At 44.2% G+C, this 18,219-nt stretch overlaps 1 protein-coding gene across 8 annotated transcripts in view; it reads right to left on the reverse strand.

Moving 5' to 3' along the window:
* Positions 1-18,219, reverse strand: part of LOC144768773 (uncharacterized) — a 9,320,023-nt gene that overhangs the window by 1,236,817 nt on the left and 8,064,987 nt on the right. For all 8 annotated transcript variants that reach the window (XM_078652700.1, XM_078652694.1, XM_078652695.1 and 5 more), the window contains one exon: positions 12,359-12,493. In XM_078652700.1, coding sequence (XP_078508826.1) covers positions 12,359-12,493 — 135 coding nt within the window. The remainder of the gene's footprint in view (positions 1-12,358; positions 12,494-18,219) is intronic.

The raw sequence follows: 18,219 nt of genomic DNA on the forward strand, positions 1-18,219 counted from the left end.
ATTAGCCATTGTTGGATTTAAGGATAACGTATGGGATGAACCTTGTACGTAGATATTATGCAGGTGGTGCAGCCCCTGCCTGGTTTCCAAGAACTCTTACGAATATTCATTCAGACTGTGTGAGTCTATTGATGAAGTTATAGGACACTATTGTTCAGGGAAAACCCTCCTTCTGTGCTCAGGACTAGAACTAGGTAAAGGTTCAATCTTAAAAGGCTTGTTACTGTATATCCGGGACTGGTGGCTCAATGGACTAATGCATCCATTGCAGGGGCCTGTGTTCGACCTCATGGTCACAGGTTCAAATCCCGGTGGGTCCACTCAGCCTTTCATCCATCTGAGGTCGATGAAATGAGTACCATTGAGTTGGGTAACAATGAACATCTGTTATTCAGCGCCAAGAGACCTCTGGGTAAACGTGCGCTTTACAAATACACATGATATGTTATAGTGTAGGGGAGGTGGTGAAGGTGTATGAAAATACCCGGGCATATATTAGGGTACATATATGGAACATAACAGTGGATTCTGGAAGTGAAGAACCTGCAAGCAGGGGGGCAGAGTCTATGCCACTAGGACGTGACCAGGAGGTATGAAGACACAATGCACACCGATATGGGGAGGTTCAAAAGAGTCAACAGTGACCTTGTCGCTGCAGCTGTGAGGACCAGGCGTCACTGAGGAAGACCAGGAGCCGTGAACAAGCTGTCCCACATCGGATGTCAGTGACTAGGTGGTCAGTGTCTTGCGGGAGCACCAACAAGCCTTAGTAGCCACAACTGGTGAGGGGAACAAAGAATGAGCAATGTTGGGACCAGCAAGCTCCAAGAGACTCATCAACATCAGGAAAGTTAGGGTAGGTCCCGAGCATGCAGGGAAGCCCACTGAAGTAGTAGAAGACTCCCAGGAGGACCTACAGACCAAAGGCAGAAAAGTCATGAAGGGACCTCAAACAGCTCACCAGGAATGAAGGCCCACAGTGCCAAGGATACGGTGAGGACGCTGAGCTTAGCAGGAAGAGATGCTGAAACTTCTGGTAGCCTGAAGATCTCTGGAGTGCAGAGCCAACATGTCTTGGCAACAGCAAGTCTTTACAGTTCACAAGGGTTCGGTCCCAGTGATTCAGACGAGGGATACTGGCCTCAAAATTATAGAGAGGACAAGTCAGGCCTCGAAGGAGGTACAGAATAACCTACTTGTGTTGTTGAGTCTCGAGAAGTCTGTAGGACTACTTGAGCAGTGGACCTGCCAGCTTCATTGCAGTGCCTGCAGATGCAGGGGAGTGACTCCTTCACTCCAATGGAGATTACTTCGGGTGACTTGATGCCCACAGGTCTGTCCAGGAACCTAAAAAAAGCACAGACACAGTGTGGTGACATGTCCCATTACATCATTGGAACCATCTCGTGTCACTGAGAATGTCACTCCGTGAGCATTCCCTGCAAGGCAGTTGCTGTCTGACTAAAACCTGCCAGCTGGGACGGCTCTCTTCGCTCTGGAATAAACATCTCTTTTAAGAAACCTACACTCGTGTCTGCTACACTTCTTTACAGTGGCGACAGAGGATCAGATGAAAGGGATTTGCTAAACTGAACATTCACTTTCACTGCTGAGAAAGACTCATCAGATATCTATCATCGCAAGTATTTTTTTTTTGCTTGTTTTCCCTTGAACTCTGATGCTTTGTTCACCTTTTAACCTCTTTATTCTGCCGCGCCGATCAGTGCTTTCTTATGGATCTGAAAGTGCTTTACACTGAAAGCGCATTTAACTGCTGAGCGAAGACATTCTGAGAGCCGTACCCAATATCTCCTTTCTTGTTTACTTCATGACTTTTTGGCAATATTAATTCGAGAACTGTTCAATTTTTATGTAATTCAGCGCTGCCTTACCTATTTCTGTGGCCTCGTGCTGCACCGGAAAATCTTATTTTTTTAAAAGGGTGCGCGCACATCTGCATCTACTCGTTACCACGCGACGCATTTCTTTAATTGACGCTTTACCACGAGGAACCTCCACACGTCATGACGCACTTTCCATGACATAAAGGAACTATTCACTCGTCTCTTCTCCAGTTCGAACGTCGTTCTTCATACATCACAAAGCCAAACGAAGGATTCTAAATTCATGATAAAATTCCAAAGCGTCATATTTTCATGCACATGCACTGCTAATTTCTTTTTTAACACGTGCAGTGTATTAAAAAAAGAAAACCAACATCTACAAACTCTATTTTTAGACGAATTGCCTTTGAGAAATACTACAGTTTATTTAAACCGACTCTGCCATCTAGTGGTTATTTTTTTTATTTTATTTTTTGGATTACATTACACAACTAGGGAATTGTTTAAAAGAAGGAAGCAGAATACATTTCAATATTCCTTTTGAAATTTTCTTATTACTATTTTTTTCTCTCTCTTCTTCAGTGTGTTTAATTTCTGCTGTGACACACACACAAGATTTTCAAGCAACAGGCAATTTAGTTATTAACTATTTCTTCAGTGTATTTCTGCTGTGATACACACACAAGATCTTCAAGCGACAGGAAAATTAGTAATGAACGTTTTTACATCTCAACATGCAAAGTGTTACTCCACCTGCACCGTTCCTACAAGTACCTGGTGATCCTCCATTAGAATGGAAATTATGGGTTAGATCATTTATGGCGTATTTAGGTGCAATAGATGGTCAAAGGTACAGACCAGAAAGAACAAGCATTGAAAATGCAATAGGTCTCGCAATAGAAGAGTTTCACATTTTTCGTTTTGCAAATGGATGAGTGGCGTTGCGTGGATGAGTGGCGTTGTGTGGATGAGTGGCGTTGCGTGGGTGAGTGGCGTTGCGTGGGTGAGTGGCGTTGCGTGGGTGAGTGGCGTTGCGTGTGTGAGTGGCGTTGCATGTGTGAGTGGCGTTGCGTGTGTGTGTGGCGTTGCATGTGTGTGTGGCGTTGCATGTGTGAGTGGCGTTGCATGTGTGAGTGGCGTTGCATGTGTGAGTGGCGTTGCATGTGTGAGTGGCGTTGCGTGGGTGAGTGGCGTTGCGTGGGTGAGTGGCGTTGCGTGGGTGAGTGGCGTTGCGTGGGTGAGTGGCGTTGCGTGGGTGAGTGGCGTTGCGTGGGTGAGTGGCGTTGCGTGGGTGAGTGGCGTTGCGTGGGTGAGTGGCGTTGCGTGGGTGAGTGGCGTTGCGTGTGTGAGTGGCGTTGCGTGTGTGAGTGGCGTTGCATGTGTGAGTGGCGTTGCATTTGTGAGTGGCGTTGCGTGTGTGAGTGGCGTTGCATTTGTGAGTGGCGTTGCGTGTGTGAGTGGCGTTGCGTGTGTGAGTGGCGTTGCGTGTGTGTGTGGCGTTGCGTGTGTGTGTGGCGTTGCGTGTGTGTGTGGCGTTGCGTGTGTGTGTGGCGTTGCGTGTGTGTGGCGTTGCGTGTGTGTGGCGTTGCGTGTGTGTGTGGCGTTGCGTGTGTGTGTGGCGTTGCGTGTGTGAGTGGCGTTGCGTGTGTGAGTGGCGTTGCGTGTGTGAGTGGCGTTGCGTGTGTGAGTGGCGTTGCGTGTGTGAGTGGCGTTGCGTGGCTGAGTGGCGTTGCGTGGCTGAGTGGCGTTGCGTGGCTGAGTGGCGTTGCGTGGCTGAGTGGCGTTGCATGGCTGAGTGGCGTTGCGTGGCTGAGTGGCGTTGCGTGGCTGAGTGGCGTTGCGTGGCTGAGTGGCGTTGCGTGGGTGAGTGGCGTTGCGTGGGTGAGTGGCGTTGCGTGGGTGAGTGGCGTTGCGTGTGTGAGTGGCGTTGCGTGTGTGAGTGGCGTTGCGTGTGTGAGTGGCGTTGCGTGTGTGAGTGGCGTTGCGTGTGTGAGTGGCGTTGCATGTGTGAGTGGCGTTGCGTGTGTGTGGCGTTGCGTGTGTGTGGCGTTGCGTGTGTGAGTGGCGTTGCGTGTGTGAGTGGCGTTGCGTGTGTGTGTGGCGTTGCGTGTGTGTGTGGCGTTGCGTGGGTGAGTGGCGTTGCGTGGGTGAGTGGCGTTGCGTGGCTGAGTGGCGTTGCGTGGCTGAGTGGCGTTGCGTGGCTGAGTGGCGTTGCGTGGCTGAGTGGCGTTGCGTGGCTGAGTGGCGTTGCGTGGGTGAGTGGCGTTGCGTGGGTGAGTGGCGTTGCGTGGTTGAGTGGCGTTGCGTGGTTGAGTGGCGTTGCGTGTGTGAGTGGCGTTGCGTGGTTGAGTGGCGTTGCATGTGTGAGTGGCGTTGCGTGTGTGAGTGGCGTTGCATGTGTGAGTGGCGTTGCGTGTGTGTGTGGCGTTGCATGTGTGTGTGGCGTTGCGTGTGTGTGTGGCGTTGCGTGTGTGTGTGGCGTTGCGTGTGTGTGGCGTTGCGTGTGTGTGTGGCGTTGCGTGTGTGTGTGGCGTTGCGTGTGTGTGTGGCGTTGCGTGTGTGTGTGGCGTTGCGTGTGTGTGTGGCGTTGCGTGTGTGAGTGGCGTTGCATGTGTGAGTGGCGTTGCGTGTGTGAGTGGCGTTGCGTGTGTGAGTGGCGTTGCGTGTGTGAGTGGCGTTGCGTGGCTGAGTGGCGTTGCGTGGCTGAGTGGCGTTGCGTGGCTGAGTGGCGTTGCGTGGCTGAGTGGCGTTGCGTGGCTGAGTGGCGTTGCGTGGGTGAGTGGCGTTGCGTGGGTGAGTGGCGTTGCGTGGGTAAGTGGCGTTGCGTGGGTGAGTGGCGTTGCGTGGTTGAGTGGCGTTGCGTGTGTGAGTGGCGTTGCATGTGTGAGTGGCGTTGCATGTGTGAGTGGCGTTGCATGTGTGAGTGGCGTTGCATGTGTGAGTGGCGTTGCATGTGTGTGTGGCGTTGGTTGTGTGTGGCGTTGCGTGTGTGTGGCGTTGCGTGTGTGGCGTTGCGTGTGTGTGTGGCGTTGCGTGTGTGGCGTTGCGTGTGTGTGTGGCGTTGCGTGTGTGTGTGGCGTTGCGTGTGTGAGTGGCGTTGCGTGTGTGAGTGGCGTTGCGTGTGTGAGTGGCGTTGCGTGTGTGAGTGGCGTTGCGTGGCTGAGTGGCGTTGCGTGGCTGAGTGGCGTTGCGTGGGTGAGTGGCGTTGCGTGGGTGAGTGGTGTTGCGTGGTTGAGTGGCGTTGTGTGTGTGAGTGGCGTTGCATGTGTGAGTGGCGTTGCATGTGTGAGTGGCGTTGCATGTGTGAGTGGCGTTGCATGTGTGTGTGGCGTTGCGTGTGTGTGTGGCGTTGCGTGTGTGTGTGGCGTTGCGTGTGTGTGTGGCGTTGCGTGTGTGTGTGGCGTTGCGTGTGTGAGTGGCGTTGCGTGTGTGAGTGGCGTTGCGTGTGTGAGTGGCGTTGCGTGTGTGAGTGGCGTTGCGTGGGTGAGTGGCGTTGCGTGGGTGAGTGGCGTTGCGTGGGTGAGTGGCGTTGCGTGGGTGAGTGGCGTTGCGTGGGTGAGTGAATGGTTAGCTGTTGCTTATGCGACGTATAGCACTTAATACTAAAGTAGGCAGACCTTCTTAGCCTTTGTGAGAATAATAGCAAAATAAAAATAAAAACCAGATCAAGTCAAGGACGCAAACGGCACCATGCTATTGTTTATTTACTCAGATGATTTGCATAAAAATGTAACTTGTGAGCACGTTTCTCTAACTCTCCAATAATCCCATTACAACACTTTGTACAAATGAGATTGGGACTCATCCTTCCGAAGTCGAGAAAAATGTGCAACGCTGTGTTGTAGTTAATTTTTTTAATTAACAAAATGCAAATAATGTGGAGAGATTTCAAGTGATTCAGGAATGGGCGCCCTTGTAAAGAGAAAGTACGGCCGGCCTGGGCAGTGATAGGGGAGGAGGGAGGAGAAATGCGAGTCACGGCAGCAGCAGCCTTTGATGTGCCTGCCGGCCGGCCGTGAATAATTAGGGGGTGAGAAATGCGCTCGGAGGGCTGCCTTTGATGTGGTAATGCGAGGCAGGCAGGCAGGCGGCTGGTGGCATTGTGCACGCGCTTTTTAGGGCTTGCGCAAGCGCAATGACCTAAAAAGCACATGCACTTGAAGGAATCGCCAGTGGAATCGCCAGTGGTGGATAAACACTGGATAAGCCCCTATAGAGCTTCGCCAGCTATGCGCTGAAGCGCATCAGCAGGCGAGCCCTAAAAAAGAATCTTATGTATTATCACTTGGGGGTTGAAGGACAAAATGTTTTTGACCATTTACCCCCATATGATCCTCCTGAAGGTGAAGATACAGATGAATTTGAGATAGCTTTGGCAAAGTTAGAGAAATATTTTACCAAGACTAAAAATTTAGTAGTACACAGGTATAAATTTTTCACAAGAACTCAAAAAAGTGATGAAAGTATTGATTCATTCATTACTGCTTTAAAAATGTTGGCTTCAAATTGTGATATTGATAATTTTACATCTCAACTTATTAGGGACCAACTGGTTGCACGTTTCTATTGCAAAGAAATACAAAAGAAATTACTTACATGCAAAGATCCCACATTGGACAAAGCGATCGATATTGCTAAAAGCATTGAAACTTCGATGGAAGATGTAAAACAACTTGAAACTGCTTTATCCAATACTAATGTTTCTGGTGCTGTTTCCAATTTACCCGCTGCTAAACCTTCTTTTGTCCCACGTAGCAACTTCAGGAGACCTAATATATCTAGAGGTGGCAGATTTTCTACGCAAAGCAGACAATATGATCCAAAGATGTTTTGTTACAGATGTGGTTCATCATTTCATGTATCTTCCTTCAAAAATTGTCCAGCCATTAACCAACAATGTGGTCAATGTGGCAAAATGGGACACTTTGCCAAGATTTGCATGAGAGGTAGAAGAGGAAATTTAAGAGGAAGTGTAAGATGTGTGGTCAATGATAGTGATAATTTCAACATTGAAGGTGATTTTTCACATGAGGATGTCATTAACCAAGAATATGTTGTTGTTGTCAAAAATTGTGATGAAAAAAGTAATATGCAACATATTTCTGATCCTGAATTATTGAAAATGATTATTTTATAAAATAATAAAAAATTATATAAATATATAATTATAAAATTATAAAAATAAAATAAAAAGCATTATTGAAAATGATCACGTTCAATTACTTGTAGACACAGGTGCACGTATCACTATTGTGTCACAAGACAAGTACACTAAATTTTGGTCCGCTAAAAGTCTATTGCCCCAGGATGTGCTTACGCTAGCTTTTGAAGGAAGCAGAATTGAATTACATGGATATTTCTGGGCCAGCATTAATGTTTTAGGGGTAATCATCAAAGGGAAAGTGTATGTAGCCAGACGAGGAATTATTGTTCTTGGTCTTCTGCATCAAGCTGAAATTGGTTTGACTATTAAATCTGGATCAGCTAATCCTGTCTTCATTGACAAACAACCCACACAAGATTTTCCAATAACCTCTGTGACTCACTCTATACCTATTACTCATGTTAGCAATGATTTGGAACATAAGTTTAAAAAAGTATTTGAAGACCGCCTTGGAGAGATTACTGATTTCCAACATTTTATCAAGGTTAAAGATAATGTCATTCCTATTAAACACAAGTTACGTAATGCCCCCCTAAGTATCAGAAGCGATCTTTCAAAACATTTACAAACACTATGCAATCAGGGTATTATTGAGAAAGTTGAATCTACTCTCTGGCTTTCCCCCATAGTTTTGGCCAGAAAAAGGTTAGGTGATCTCAGAATGTGTGTGGACTTACGCAGTCTTAATGAGGCCATTTAGGTTGATGGGTTTCCTTTACCACGAATTGAAGATCTTATTGCCAAAGTAGGGTCATCGGCATGGTTCACTAAGCTTGATCTTAAAGCCGCCTATCACCAAGTTGAATTACACCCTCATTCCAAACATCTTACTGCCTTTGTCACCCCGGATGGTGTTTTTCAGTTTTGTCGTCTCCCTTTTGGGCTGGCATCGGCTGCAGCAGTCTTCCAAAGACTCATGTCAGAAATGTTTGAACACAATCCTAACGTTGTTGTCTTTCAAGATGACATTCTTATATTTACAAAAACAGAAAGTGAGCATGATTTGGCAATTGATTAAGTTTTTAAGATACTAGAAAGTAGAGGTCTTACATTGCAAAAGAGTAAATGTATTTTCAAGGCTAAAGAGATAGAGTACTTGGGACATATTATTTCTGAAACAGGCATTAAACCTAGACCTGGATAGGTCAAAAGCATTATTGAGGCACCTGCTCCTCCAAATAAAGAGTAGCTCATGTCTTTTCTTGGTTTGTGCGAGTTTTACGCTAAATTTATGAAAGATTTTGCGAAAGCCACTGAATGCTTTAGGTCTTTGCTGAAGAAAGGAGCTATGGTCAGACGAATGCAAGAAGGGTTTTCGAAAAAATTAAAGATCACATACTTTCAGCTCCAGCCATTAAGCGTTCGTTGAAGGAAGACAAACCATTGTCACAGTCGATGCTTGTGAGTATGGACTTGGGGCAGCTCTTTCACAACATTTTGAGGGGAAGGAGTACACGGTAGGGTTTGCTTCTCGAACTCTTCGTCCCGTTGAACGGAAGTATTCCGTTATAGAAAAGGAACTTCTAGCTTGTACCTGGAGTGTAGAAAAATTCAAACCATACTTATGGGGCAGGTCATTTATTCTCAAAACCGACCATCGACCATTAGTTGATATTTTGAAAGGAAAGAATGTTAAGCGTACTACTGCTCGCTTAGCAAGATTGTCCACAAAATTACTTGAATATACTTTCAGTGTGGAATATATTCCAGGGGGGAGAAACAGCAGGGCAGATTGTCTCTCTAGACTTCCTATCCCTGACAATGATGAACAAGATTGGGAGACTGAGGTGGAGGAATGTTTTGTAGCGAACATACGTCAAGAGTCTCTTTCCTTTATGGAAGCCGATTGGATTAGGGAACTTGAGAATGATGTTGTACTTAAAGAAGTATCATTACATATTAAAAATGGATGGCCGAGAGAGAAATGTCTTTCTCCTGATCTTCAAATGTTTTGGAAGATTAGTGATGAACTATCAATGGAGAATGGGGTAATTGTAAGGGGGGACAAATTAGTTCCTCCTTTGTGTTACAGAGAAAATATAATTTTAGCTTCTCATTCAGGTCATCTTGGTGCCACTATTACCAAAAGAAAGGTAAGATCTGATTTTTGGTTGCCAAAAATGGATTCTCAAGTAGATGAACTTGTCAAACAATGTCCACGTTGCAATGCCAGTGACAAGGTGCTAGTGTTAGAGGGTGTTGTTGATTCGCAGATATCCATTCCTGTTAGGGCCTGGCAAAAGTTGGGTATGGATTTTCTGGGTCCTTTTCATATTCTCCCCAACAACTCAAAATACTTTCTGGTCCTCATTGATCATTTGTCAAGATGGGTGGAAGTTGAACCTATCAGTGTACCTAATTCTAAGAGTGTTATTGATTGTTTGAACAGAATTTTTCTTAGAGAAGGGTATCCTGAAGAAATTTTAACAGACAATGGGGTCCAATTTGTTTCGCATTAAATGAATTCTTTTCTTAAAACATGTGGCATCAAGCACACTAGAACGCCACTCTATCACCCACAGAGCAATGGTAAAATGGAGAGATTTAACAGAGTTGTTGTAGAGTGTGTTCAAGCAGCTTTCAAATCCAGGAATTGTGTTTTTCAAGCGATTAAAGATCTTGTTTGGTCGTATCGTACATCTCCTCATGTTGCAACCAATCATTCTCCATTTGAACTTATGAGAGGGAGAAAAGCTTGTTCACAAATTTACCCTTTTTGGATGGTGAAAAGCTTTCATTAAGGTGGTGACATGAGAGACATGTGGGAATCAGCAAACAAAAAATCTTCTGAAACTAGTTCTAGAAATTGTAGACCTGTAAAAAAGGATTTCCACTGTATTCAAGTAGGGGATTGGGTTAAGGTAAAAAATCCCATTTCAGTAAAAAAAAGGTCTTTCAAAATTCTTAGATTGTCAACAAGTAGTAGATATTCGAAGAAATGCTGTGAAATTGTCTAATGGAAACTGGTGGTGTACTTCTCAAGTTGCTAAAGATCCTTGTGTTTCTCCAAGAAATGTGAATTTCAACAATGTTTCAGAAGGGAATGGGGTCAGGAAGAGTACTAGAATTTCTGTCAGACCAAGTAAATTACGAGATTATGTTTAGTTATTTATTTCTTTATATTCTATGTTTTTTCCATGTTCTGTTCTGCATTTTTATTTTGCTGTTTATTATTATTCTCATTAAAAGAGGGGAGGTGTAGTGACATGTACCATTACAACGTTGGAACTTTCTCGTGTCAATGAGAATGTCACTCCGTCAGCATTCCCTGCAAGGCAGTTGCTGTCTGACTAAAACCTGCCAGCTGGGACGGCTCTCTTCGCTCTGGAATAAACATCTCTTTTAAGAAACCTACACTCGTGTCTGCTACACTTCTTTACACACAGACGACGAAGAAGACTTGCAGAACAGTGAGAAAGGAGCAGCAGGAGTCCTCCTTGATGCAGTCTCGGTTCCAGGCAAAGTCCAGCGAAGTCCAAGAGTCCAGATGGTCGAAGAATGACGAAGGGTCAAAAAGTGATGTGGTTTCAGTATTGAGTCTTGTCCCATGACAAATCTAAAGGTTCACCCACAGGAAAGCCCTTAAGTAACCTGAGGAAAGGGTTGGAACAACTCAGGGGTCCATCGTAGAAGAGGAGCTTGACAGAGGGAAGGATACTCCCATGTCCTTTGTCCAGTTTCATGATAGAGCAGGAGCCAAGGGCTCCCTGAACTGGCTCAAGCTGGAGTATGCAAGAAGGGCAGCAAATGTGTCCTTTAAAGCAGTCTGGTGGCACTGGCAACCGCCCTCACCCCAGGAAACCTCCTGCTTTACCCTTCTCTGCTCGAGCTCAGCTCAGCAGCAGGAAGGCAAAATCATGTCTGGGGTCGGCAGCAGCACTAGCTTGACCCTGAAAGGCTGTTACCGGGAGTACAGGGGTGTATTCCAATGGAGCCCCCCAGTACATGGGATCATACTTCCAATACTGGAATCAGTGTTTGGGTATGATTCCAAAATATTTGATGCTAAACATTGACGGGTTTGAGCACCCACTATATAGTTAGACATCTTGTAATGATTGGTGTCCACTATATGTATTCAAATGGCTGACAGCACTTACAAAGCCTGGAGAATCGTCTCTGGTGTTTGTAGGGTTGTCCTGCTCATTCAATGGCACCCTCACACTTATAACCTAGCACCCTGCCCTCAGGACTGAAGGGCCTGCCATAGGGATGACTTATATGTTTTGAGTCCAGTGACCTCAGATATAAGGAAAATATATTTGTTGTGAGAGGTGCAAGTACTAACTCCCACAGGCTGCAATGGCAGGCCTGTAGTCACAGCTTAAGTGGACTCCCGTGGGTGGCACAGTACATGCTTTAGCCCAGGGGAGACCCCTGATGTACCTATGTCCTGGGTAACTTAGCACCATATACTAGCGACTTACAAGGGTACACCAGTAGCCAACTGTGGATGTACAAATGTACTTACCATGGACAATTTAGGGAGAAAGCATTGGGACTACGATCCTGATTAGCAGGATCCCAGACACACTAGGTTTAAAAAATACTGAAACCAAGCAGAAAGTGGGGGTAACCATGAAAGCAGATTCTACTTTCCTACACTTACCAAGACCAGCTGTTGACACTCCCGGAATGCAGTCCCTTGAAGGCATAACTAACTATGGACAAAAGTAGGCATAAAGTCAACAAGTGATAGAAGAGGTAGCTGGGTTGTGGGTCTGCAAATCTTTCCTAGATAGGAGATGGGGTGGTCCTGACGGATATGGGGGTGTTGCTCCAGATCCTGGGTACACAGATGGAAAACGTATGTTGGTTGTTTCTTTCTAAGGTTAATATCCTGTGGAAAAAATATTTGCTTGCTCTATTTTTACAAAAAATAGAGAATGTACAGAAATTGGAGTAGTACTTACAACATACTCATAAACACATAACACTTGCAGTAGAGATAAACAACATGAAAATATCAGTTGCTACACATGTCCAGACTATTTACTGACAAATTACAGACAACTTCAATGATAATATCAAAATTCAATGGTAGGAATAACGTTGTAATAGTGGTAAACACAAACATTAAGAAGTTCTAAAAACACTAGTATAGCGCTCAGCCTCGCTTGCATACACTTCAGGAAAGCCAGATACTCAGTACATGTTGAAGCCTAGTGGTACTAAATTCGTTCCCAACACTGTTCTTATAAGAACAGCTAATATTTATTGATTGAAGCAGGAAGACCTGAAGGCAGGAGTATAGGCTTCGGATTGGACGCCTGCATACAATGTAATCAGAAGACGGTCTTGCTCCGATGGATAAAGAATATTTGTTATATTTCAGATTCTAAAACCTTACCTCTTCTCCATAGTCGTTCCTTTTAAAAATATCATTGTGTGCCTGAAACAGACAGGGGCGAATGCGCTTGGCCAACATCTGGATGAAACACTTAATCATTTCAAGACGTTCAATTCTACTTTGATTTAGAGTACTCTGGAATATAAGAATTTGAAACCAGGTATAAAAAATAGAAAAAATAAAGAATTATGTTAATCTCAATTACTATTAAGACAATAAAGATGGTAAACCTTTATGGTTCTAAGGTTTTATGGTTCTGGACACAGCTTGCCATGAGTGCTACAAAACTCAGTTGGCCATTCTTAGTCTAACCAATGCATGTGGTCAATATACAGAAGTACCAAAATCTTTTCTTAGATTATCACAATAATAATAAGAACAATCTTACTTACCTTTAACTACATTTATGCGGGTTTGTAATCTTTCATTTTCACATGCTTAAGAGATTTCCCTTTGTTACTTTGAGATACAAAAAGGGAAAAAAGTGCAGTGGAGCATAAAAAGACAGGGGATTGATCACAAAGCAAAAACGGTAGATGTAGAAAAGTAGAGGTAGCCAGAAAAGTGAGGCAAAGGAAAGTTAACAGAGGTAGAATAAGTGAAAGGGGAAGTGGAGAGGTGAGGTATTGAAATAATGTTGAGGTAAATTAAGAGGTAAGGTAGTGAGTGAGATAGCGATGTAGGAAAAAAGGTAAGGTAGTGAGGGAGATGTAAGGTAGGGAAAGAATGAGATAGTGATGAGGGGGACTGGTGAGGAAGAGAAAGGGTTGAAAGAGAGGGAGAGAGAGATAAGGTAGTAGACACTGGGAGAGAGAAAGATAGAGAGGTGCTGTAAAGATATAGATGGGGTAGTGCAAGAAGTGAGGAGATGGAGGAAAGATACAGGGAGGTCAGAACGAAAAGAAGAGTAGGGAGGTGCGAAGAGAGATGAGGTAGAGAGAATTGAGATAGATAAAGGTAATCACAAGTGATAGATGCGGATGTAGGCACCAAGGGGGTCATTACGATGGTGGTCGGACATTGTTGCGGGATTGGGACAGGCTGACAAGTAATCCGTGGTCCCACCCACCAGATTAGGATGCAACCACCATGTAGGCAGTCTGAAACATCCCTTTTCCAATTTCGGCTTGTGCTGCGGCCTGAAAAATGGCCAGAACGATTCAAAAGGGGGTGGTGATGGACAGAGTATCTGAATTAAGCAGAACATTCCTACCCAGTCAAAAGATCAGGGCTTGATCCATCACCGTTTTTTAGCTCACTGCACCATCCCAGTTCAGAACCTGGCTACATGCAAATTAGTCTGACCCTGGCCCAGTGCATCATGGGAACAGGGCAGACCAAACTACTAAGCCAATTCTTTACTGGAAAGGAAACAAGCTTCCGGGGACTGGTTTCTGGCATTACAGCCGTCTTCGGCCCGGCTTGCTTGAATCCTGATGGTGCAGTGAGCAAGGGACTCATGTCTGAGCATACCCTTCCACACTTGTGGTGGCCAAAACGATTCAAAAGGGGGTGGTGATGGACAGAGTATATGAATTAAGCAGAACACTCCTACCCGGTCAAAAGTTCAGGGATTGATCCATCACCGTTTTTTAGCTCACTGCACCATCCCAGTTCAAAACCTGGCTACATGCAAATTAGTCTGACCCTGGCCCAGTGCATCATGGGAACAGGGCAGACCAAACTACCAAGCCAATTCTTTACTGGAAAGGAAACAAGCTTCCGGGGACCGGTTTCTGGCATTACAGCCATCTTCGGCCCGGCTTGCTTGAATCCTGATGGTGCAGTGAGCAAGGGACTCATGTCTGAGCATACCCTTCCATACTTGTGGTGGCCAAAACGATTCAAAAGGGGGTGGTGATGGACAGAGTATCTGAAATAAGCAGAACACTCCTACCCAGTCAAAAGATCAGGGCTTGATCCATCACCGATTTTTAGCTCACTGCACCATCCCAGTTCAGAACCTGGCTACATGCAAATTAGTCTGACACTGGCCCAGTGCATCATGGGAACAGGGCAGACCAAACTGCCAAGCCAATTCTTCGGCCCGGCTTGCTTGAATCCTGATGGTGCAGTGAGCAAGGGACTCATGTCTGAGCATGCACAAGCCGCAATTGAAAACAAGATGTTTTTAAATATCCATGCATCGAGTGTCAGGCACCATGTGGTGCCTGGTACAAGGTGCATGGGTGTTTGGGGGCACCATATTTGCCCCCCTGGCCACATTCCAGTGGACAACGGGGGATGGGAGACCTGCTTGGGGCCCCTAAAGTCTATTTTCGTCCGCCTGTTCATGGGGATGGGACCGGCATTAACAGGAAGTCAGAAACTGATATTCTAATCCCTATGGCAGTGCCTGTGCAGGCATTGACCCATTCTAGGGATTAGGAATCCGACTGCCGTCACCACGGGATCATTGGGCTTTTCGGAGGCAGCGGTCCTACCCTCACCTCTGCTGTGTGACTGGCTGCATTCTAATGCAGCGGTCAGACATGCCCTAGATGGTGGACGGACCACCACCAACGACCATCAGTGGTGGTCTGCCTGCCATTGTAATGAGTGCTCAGGAGTTAGAGAGAGAGGGGCACAATCATGAGAGAGAAGCAGAGGTAGATGAAGTTGAGTGAGTTATATTGGAAATATTCAGAAAAAAAGTGAGGTAGACAAATGTAAAGTTAATAAAGCTGAGATAGAGAGGATCACATCACAGAGAGAACTAGAGAGAGTGGTTAGTAGAGAGGCCTAAGCTAGCAGAGTCAGGAAGTAAGGAGAGGGAAATTATATTATTTTTCAATTTCATTGGCACTAACTGCCTGAGAGCACCATGATTAAAGCTGGGTCGGTCAGCCAAGCACAATTTGGGATAGATGTTTTATTTTATAGTGCAACGCAGAGCCATCTTTAATAAAAATGACCTGCTGCTGCTAGCTACCCTTCTATTGGCACACAAATAGGCTGCACAGTACCACTCTAAACATTTGTGCCACTGTGCAGAGGTGTGTGCATGCTGTCTAGTATAGGATTTGTCAGGAAGCGTATCCTACCAGTACAAAATCCTATGCATTAACAATTCTAAAACATTCCACACATTGTACATGTGCTGTACTGTGTAGCATATATGCAATGTGTGGAAATGGTGTAGAAATGTAAACATTTCTTCATGTTAGCTTTTGCTTCAAGGAAGGGTTATTTTTATGCAAAGCCAATTCTGGCTATCATAGTATGTCAGACTTTCCATAAAAAATATGAGTATATCATGGGCTAATCTGCCCAAGTTACACCAACATAATGCCCCCATTATGCAAAGTAGTGCAGAGGGCACCTTTCCAGCACAAAAAACCTGAGTAAATACCATTTCAAGCGTTTGCACTGCTTTGCACCACTTTGCGTGACTCAGCCCTGGTGCAAACTCTTAGTAAATCTGACCTTATGTTTCTGTTAACAAAGCTCAACTGCCAAATTGTAAACATAAACTGAGTTTTATGAGCAGCATTCTTATGGCAGGAAGCTTGATTGACTCATTCCCTTTAATAGTTGGTCCTTGGAAAGTGGGACCCATGGGCAATTGCCCCCTTTACCCATGCCTTAAAACGTCTCTGTTCCATGTGGATATTCAGGTCAGTCAGACCTTCCGATACCAGTTATAATCTCTGCACGGGATTCCTGAAAAGGAGCTAATTACTTACCTTTGGTAAGGTATTATCTGGTGGAGACACAGTCTAGCCGCAGAATTCTCCCCAGGCCTCAGACTGGATCCAGAAACTTTTCAGCAGTTCCTCTGCACACCGGGGGAATGGCGCCTTATAACTCTGTGTTGACATGGATTTCGGTTGTGACATCATTGGAGTCATATAAGTCCCCTCCGATATGCGCATGTCAGTTTCTTCTGTGAAACCTTCTGCACTAAAAAAGCAGAGCCTCTATAGAAATTGGCTGTGAGAAGTGTGAGAACAGTGTGCCGAAAAAGATCAATGTACCTTTAAAACATAATTAGAAAATTGAATAAATGGTATGAGAATTCCCAGACAAGGCCTATAAGGAAACACCCATTGTTGTGAAAAAGCAAATGGAAATGAAAGGTATGGCAATGCCAAATCAAGATTTAAGAAGTAAGCCAAAATTGTCCATCGAATTACACAATTACATGAAACAGTGATCACTGGCACATAAAACTAGTTCGGAAAAGGGTATAATTACATGAAAGATTGTTCGCAGAGTGGGGAGGATAGGCAGGGTGTTAAGGAATCTGTGCCTAGACTGTGTCGCAACCAAATAATAAATTACTGAAGGTAAGTAACTTGTTCATCTGATAGAGACATCTAGTCGCTGATTCTTTAACTTTTGAATTAAATACCATAGCAATACACACCCGGAGGAGGGTGTGCAAACTAATCCTACCGAAGCTCTCAGACAGAACCAGCTGGTCAAAACTGACCATACACCAAACCTACGAAGGAATTAAATAAAAAAGAGTATTTCTCTCCATAAAACGTGTGGCAATGACCACAGACAATGTAAATAAGAAACAACCCCGGAGGCACAGAAAAACCAAAGCCTCAAGGGGAACAGGATAAAACCCTGTCAGAAGACATTTGACATCAGTGAGATAATATTAATTAACCCCTAGAGGTAAGTGAGTCCTTGAATTGAAAGGGCCAAAGGCAAAGGGAATGCCATGTGACCTGCATTTTCGACATCTGTGTAGGAAAGTACCCCTTTTGCATGGTTACCCAAATCTATGACCAGGGAATGCTTCTTTTTTTTTGTTCAGTAAGACTTTATTGAAATTTTAAGAATGATGAAGCACATAAGTACATACAAAAAAGTGAAGAAGGAATTCATTAAAGTACAAAGAAGCGAAAAAGACTAATCATAAAAAATACAGTCATTAATAAATTACATCGCAAGAAAAAAATTGACATTCTAAGGAGAAAATAAGGAGGGGAAGGGAGCAGGGAAGGGGAATATACATTTCATAGTATAAATACTTACACAAGTAGAGTTACCAATACGATACAGTATTAAGGAAAGAACAACAATAGTTATAACTGTACATATGAATCTATAGGAGACCAGAAAGATTGAAAAGTAGAAGAATTATGATGAACACCTTGTAGTGACAATTGAGCACCTCTTCTTGTAAAGATAATCCAAGACCACCAAGCATGGACTGAAAGGGAAGTAACATCCTTCCAACAAAAAGTGATGGATTTTAATGCAGCCGATACCAAAAAATTAAATAATTTAGCTTCATTATCATCAAGGGGTACACTCAACACAACAGATTTGCATATGATTAAAGTATAAGAGGGTAAATCAGAAATAGGTAGAATTTTCTGTATAACAGTCCATACTTCAGACCAAAATTTCAAAATAAGCGGACAGTCAAATAACATATGACGTAAGGAACCAGGATGCAAATTGCAATGCCAACATACATTAGATGGTAATAAATGAGCTTTAAAGAAACGCAGTGGTGTCCATAAGGAATTAAATAAAATATAGGCATTAGTTTGATAAATTGACACTGGTAAACAACCAGAAATAGAAAGAGTCCATATTAATGACCAGGAATCATTTGGCAGAGATAAAGATAACTCATTGTTCCAAAAGGTGGAAATTGTATCAATATTGGAACCTAAGGCTACAGTGAGTTTCTTATAAAATACAGACACCGCTTTAGGGGATAAAGACACAGTGTTAACATATAGCATAAAATCAGCTGTCGATTTAGAAGGAATGCCATTTGGGAAAGAATCTAAAATAGAGTTACAAAGAAATTGATATTTAGACAAATCAGTTAAAGGCAGATTAAATTTTGATTGGAGTTGAATAAATGGAATAAACGCATCATCCATGAA

The sequence above is a fragment of the Lissotriton helveticus genome, chromosome 7 (assembly GCF_964261635.1).
Source record: "Lissotriton helveticus chromosome 7, aLisHel1.1, whole genome shotgun sequence".
In the NCBI taxonomy this organism is placed as follows: domain Eukaryota; kingdom Metazoa; phylum Chordata; class Amphibia; order Caudata; family Salamandridae; genus Lissotriton; species Lissotriton helveticus.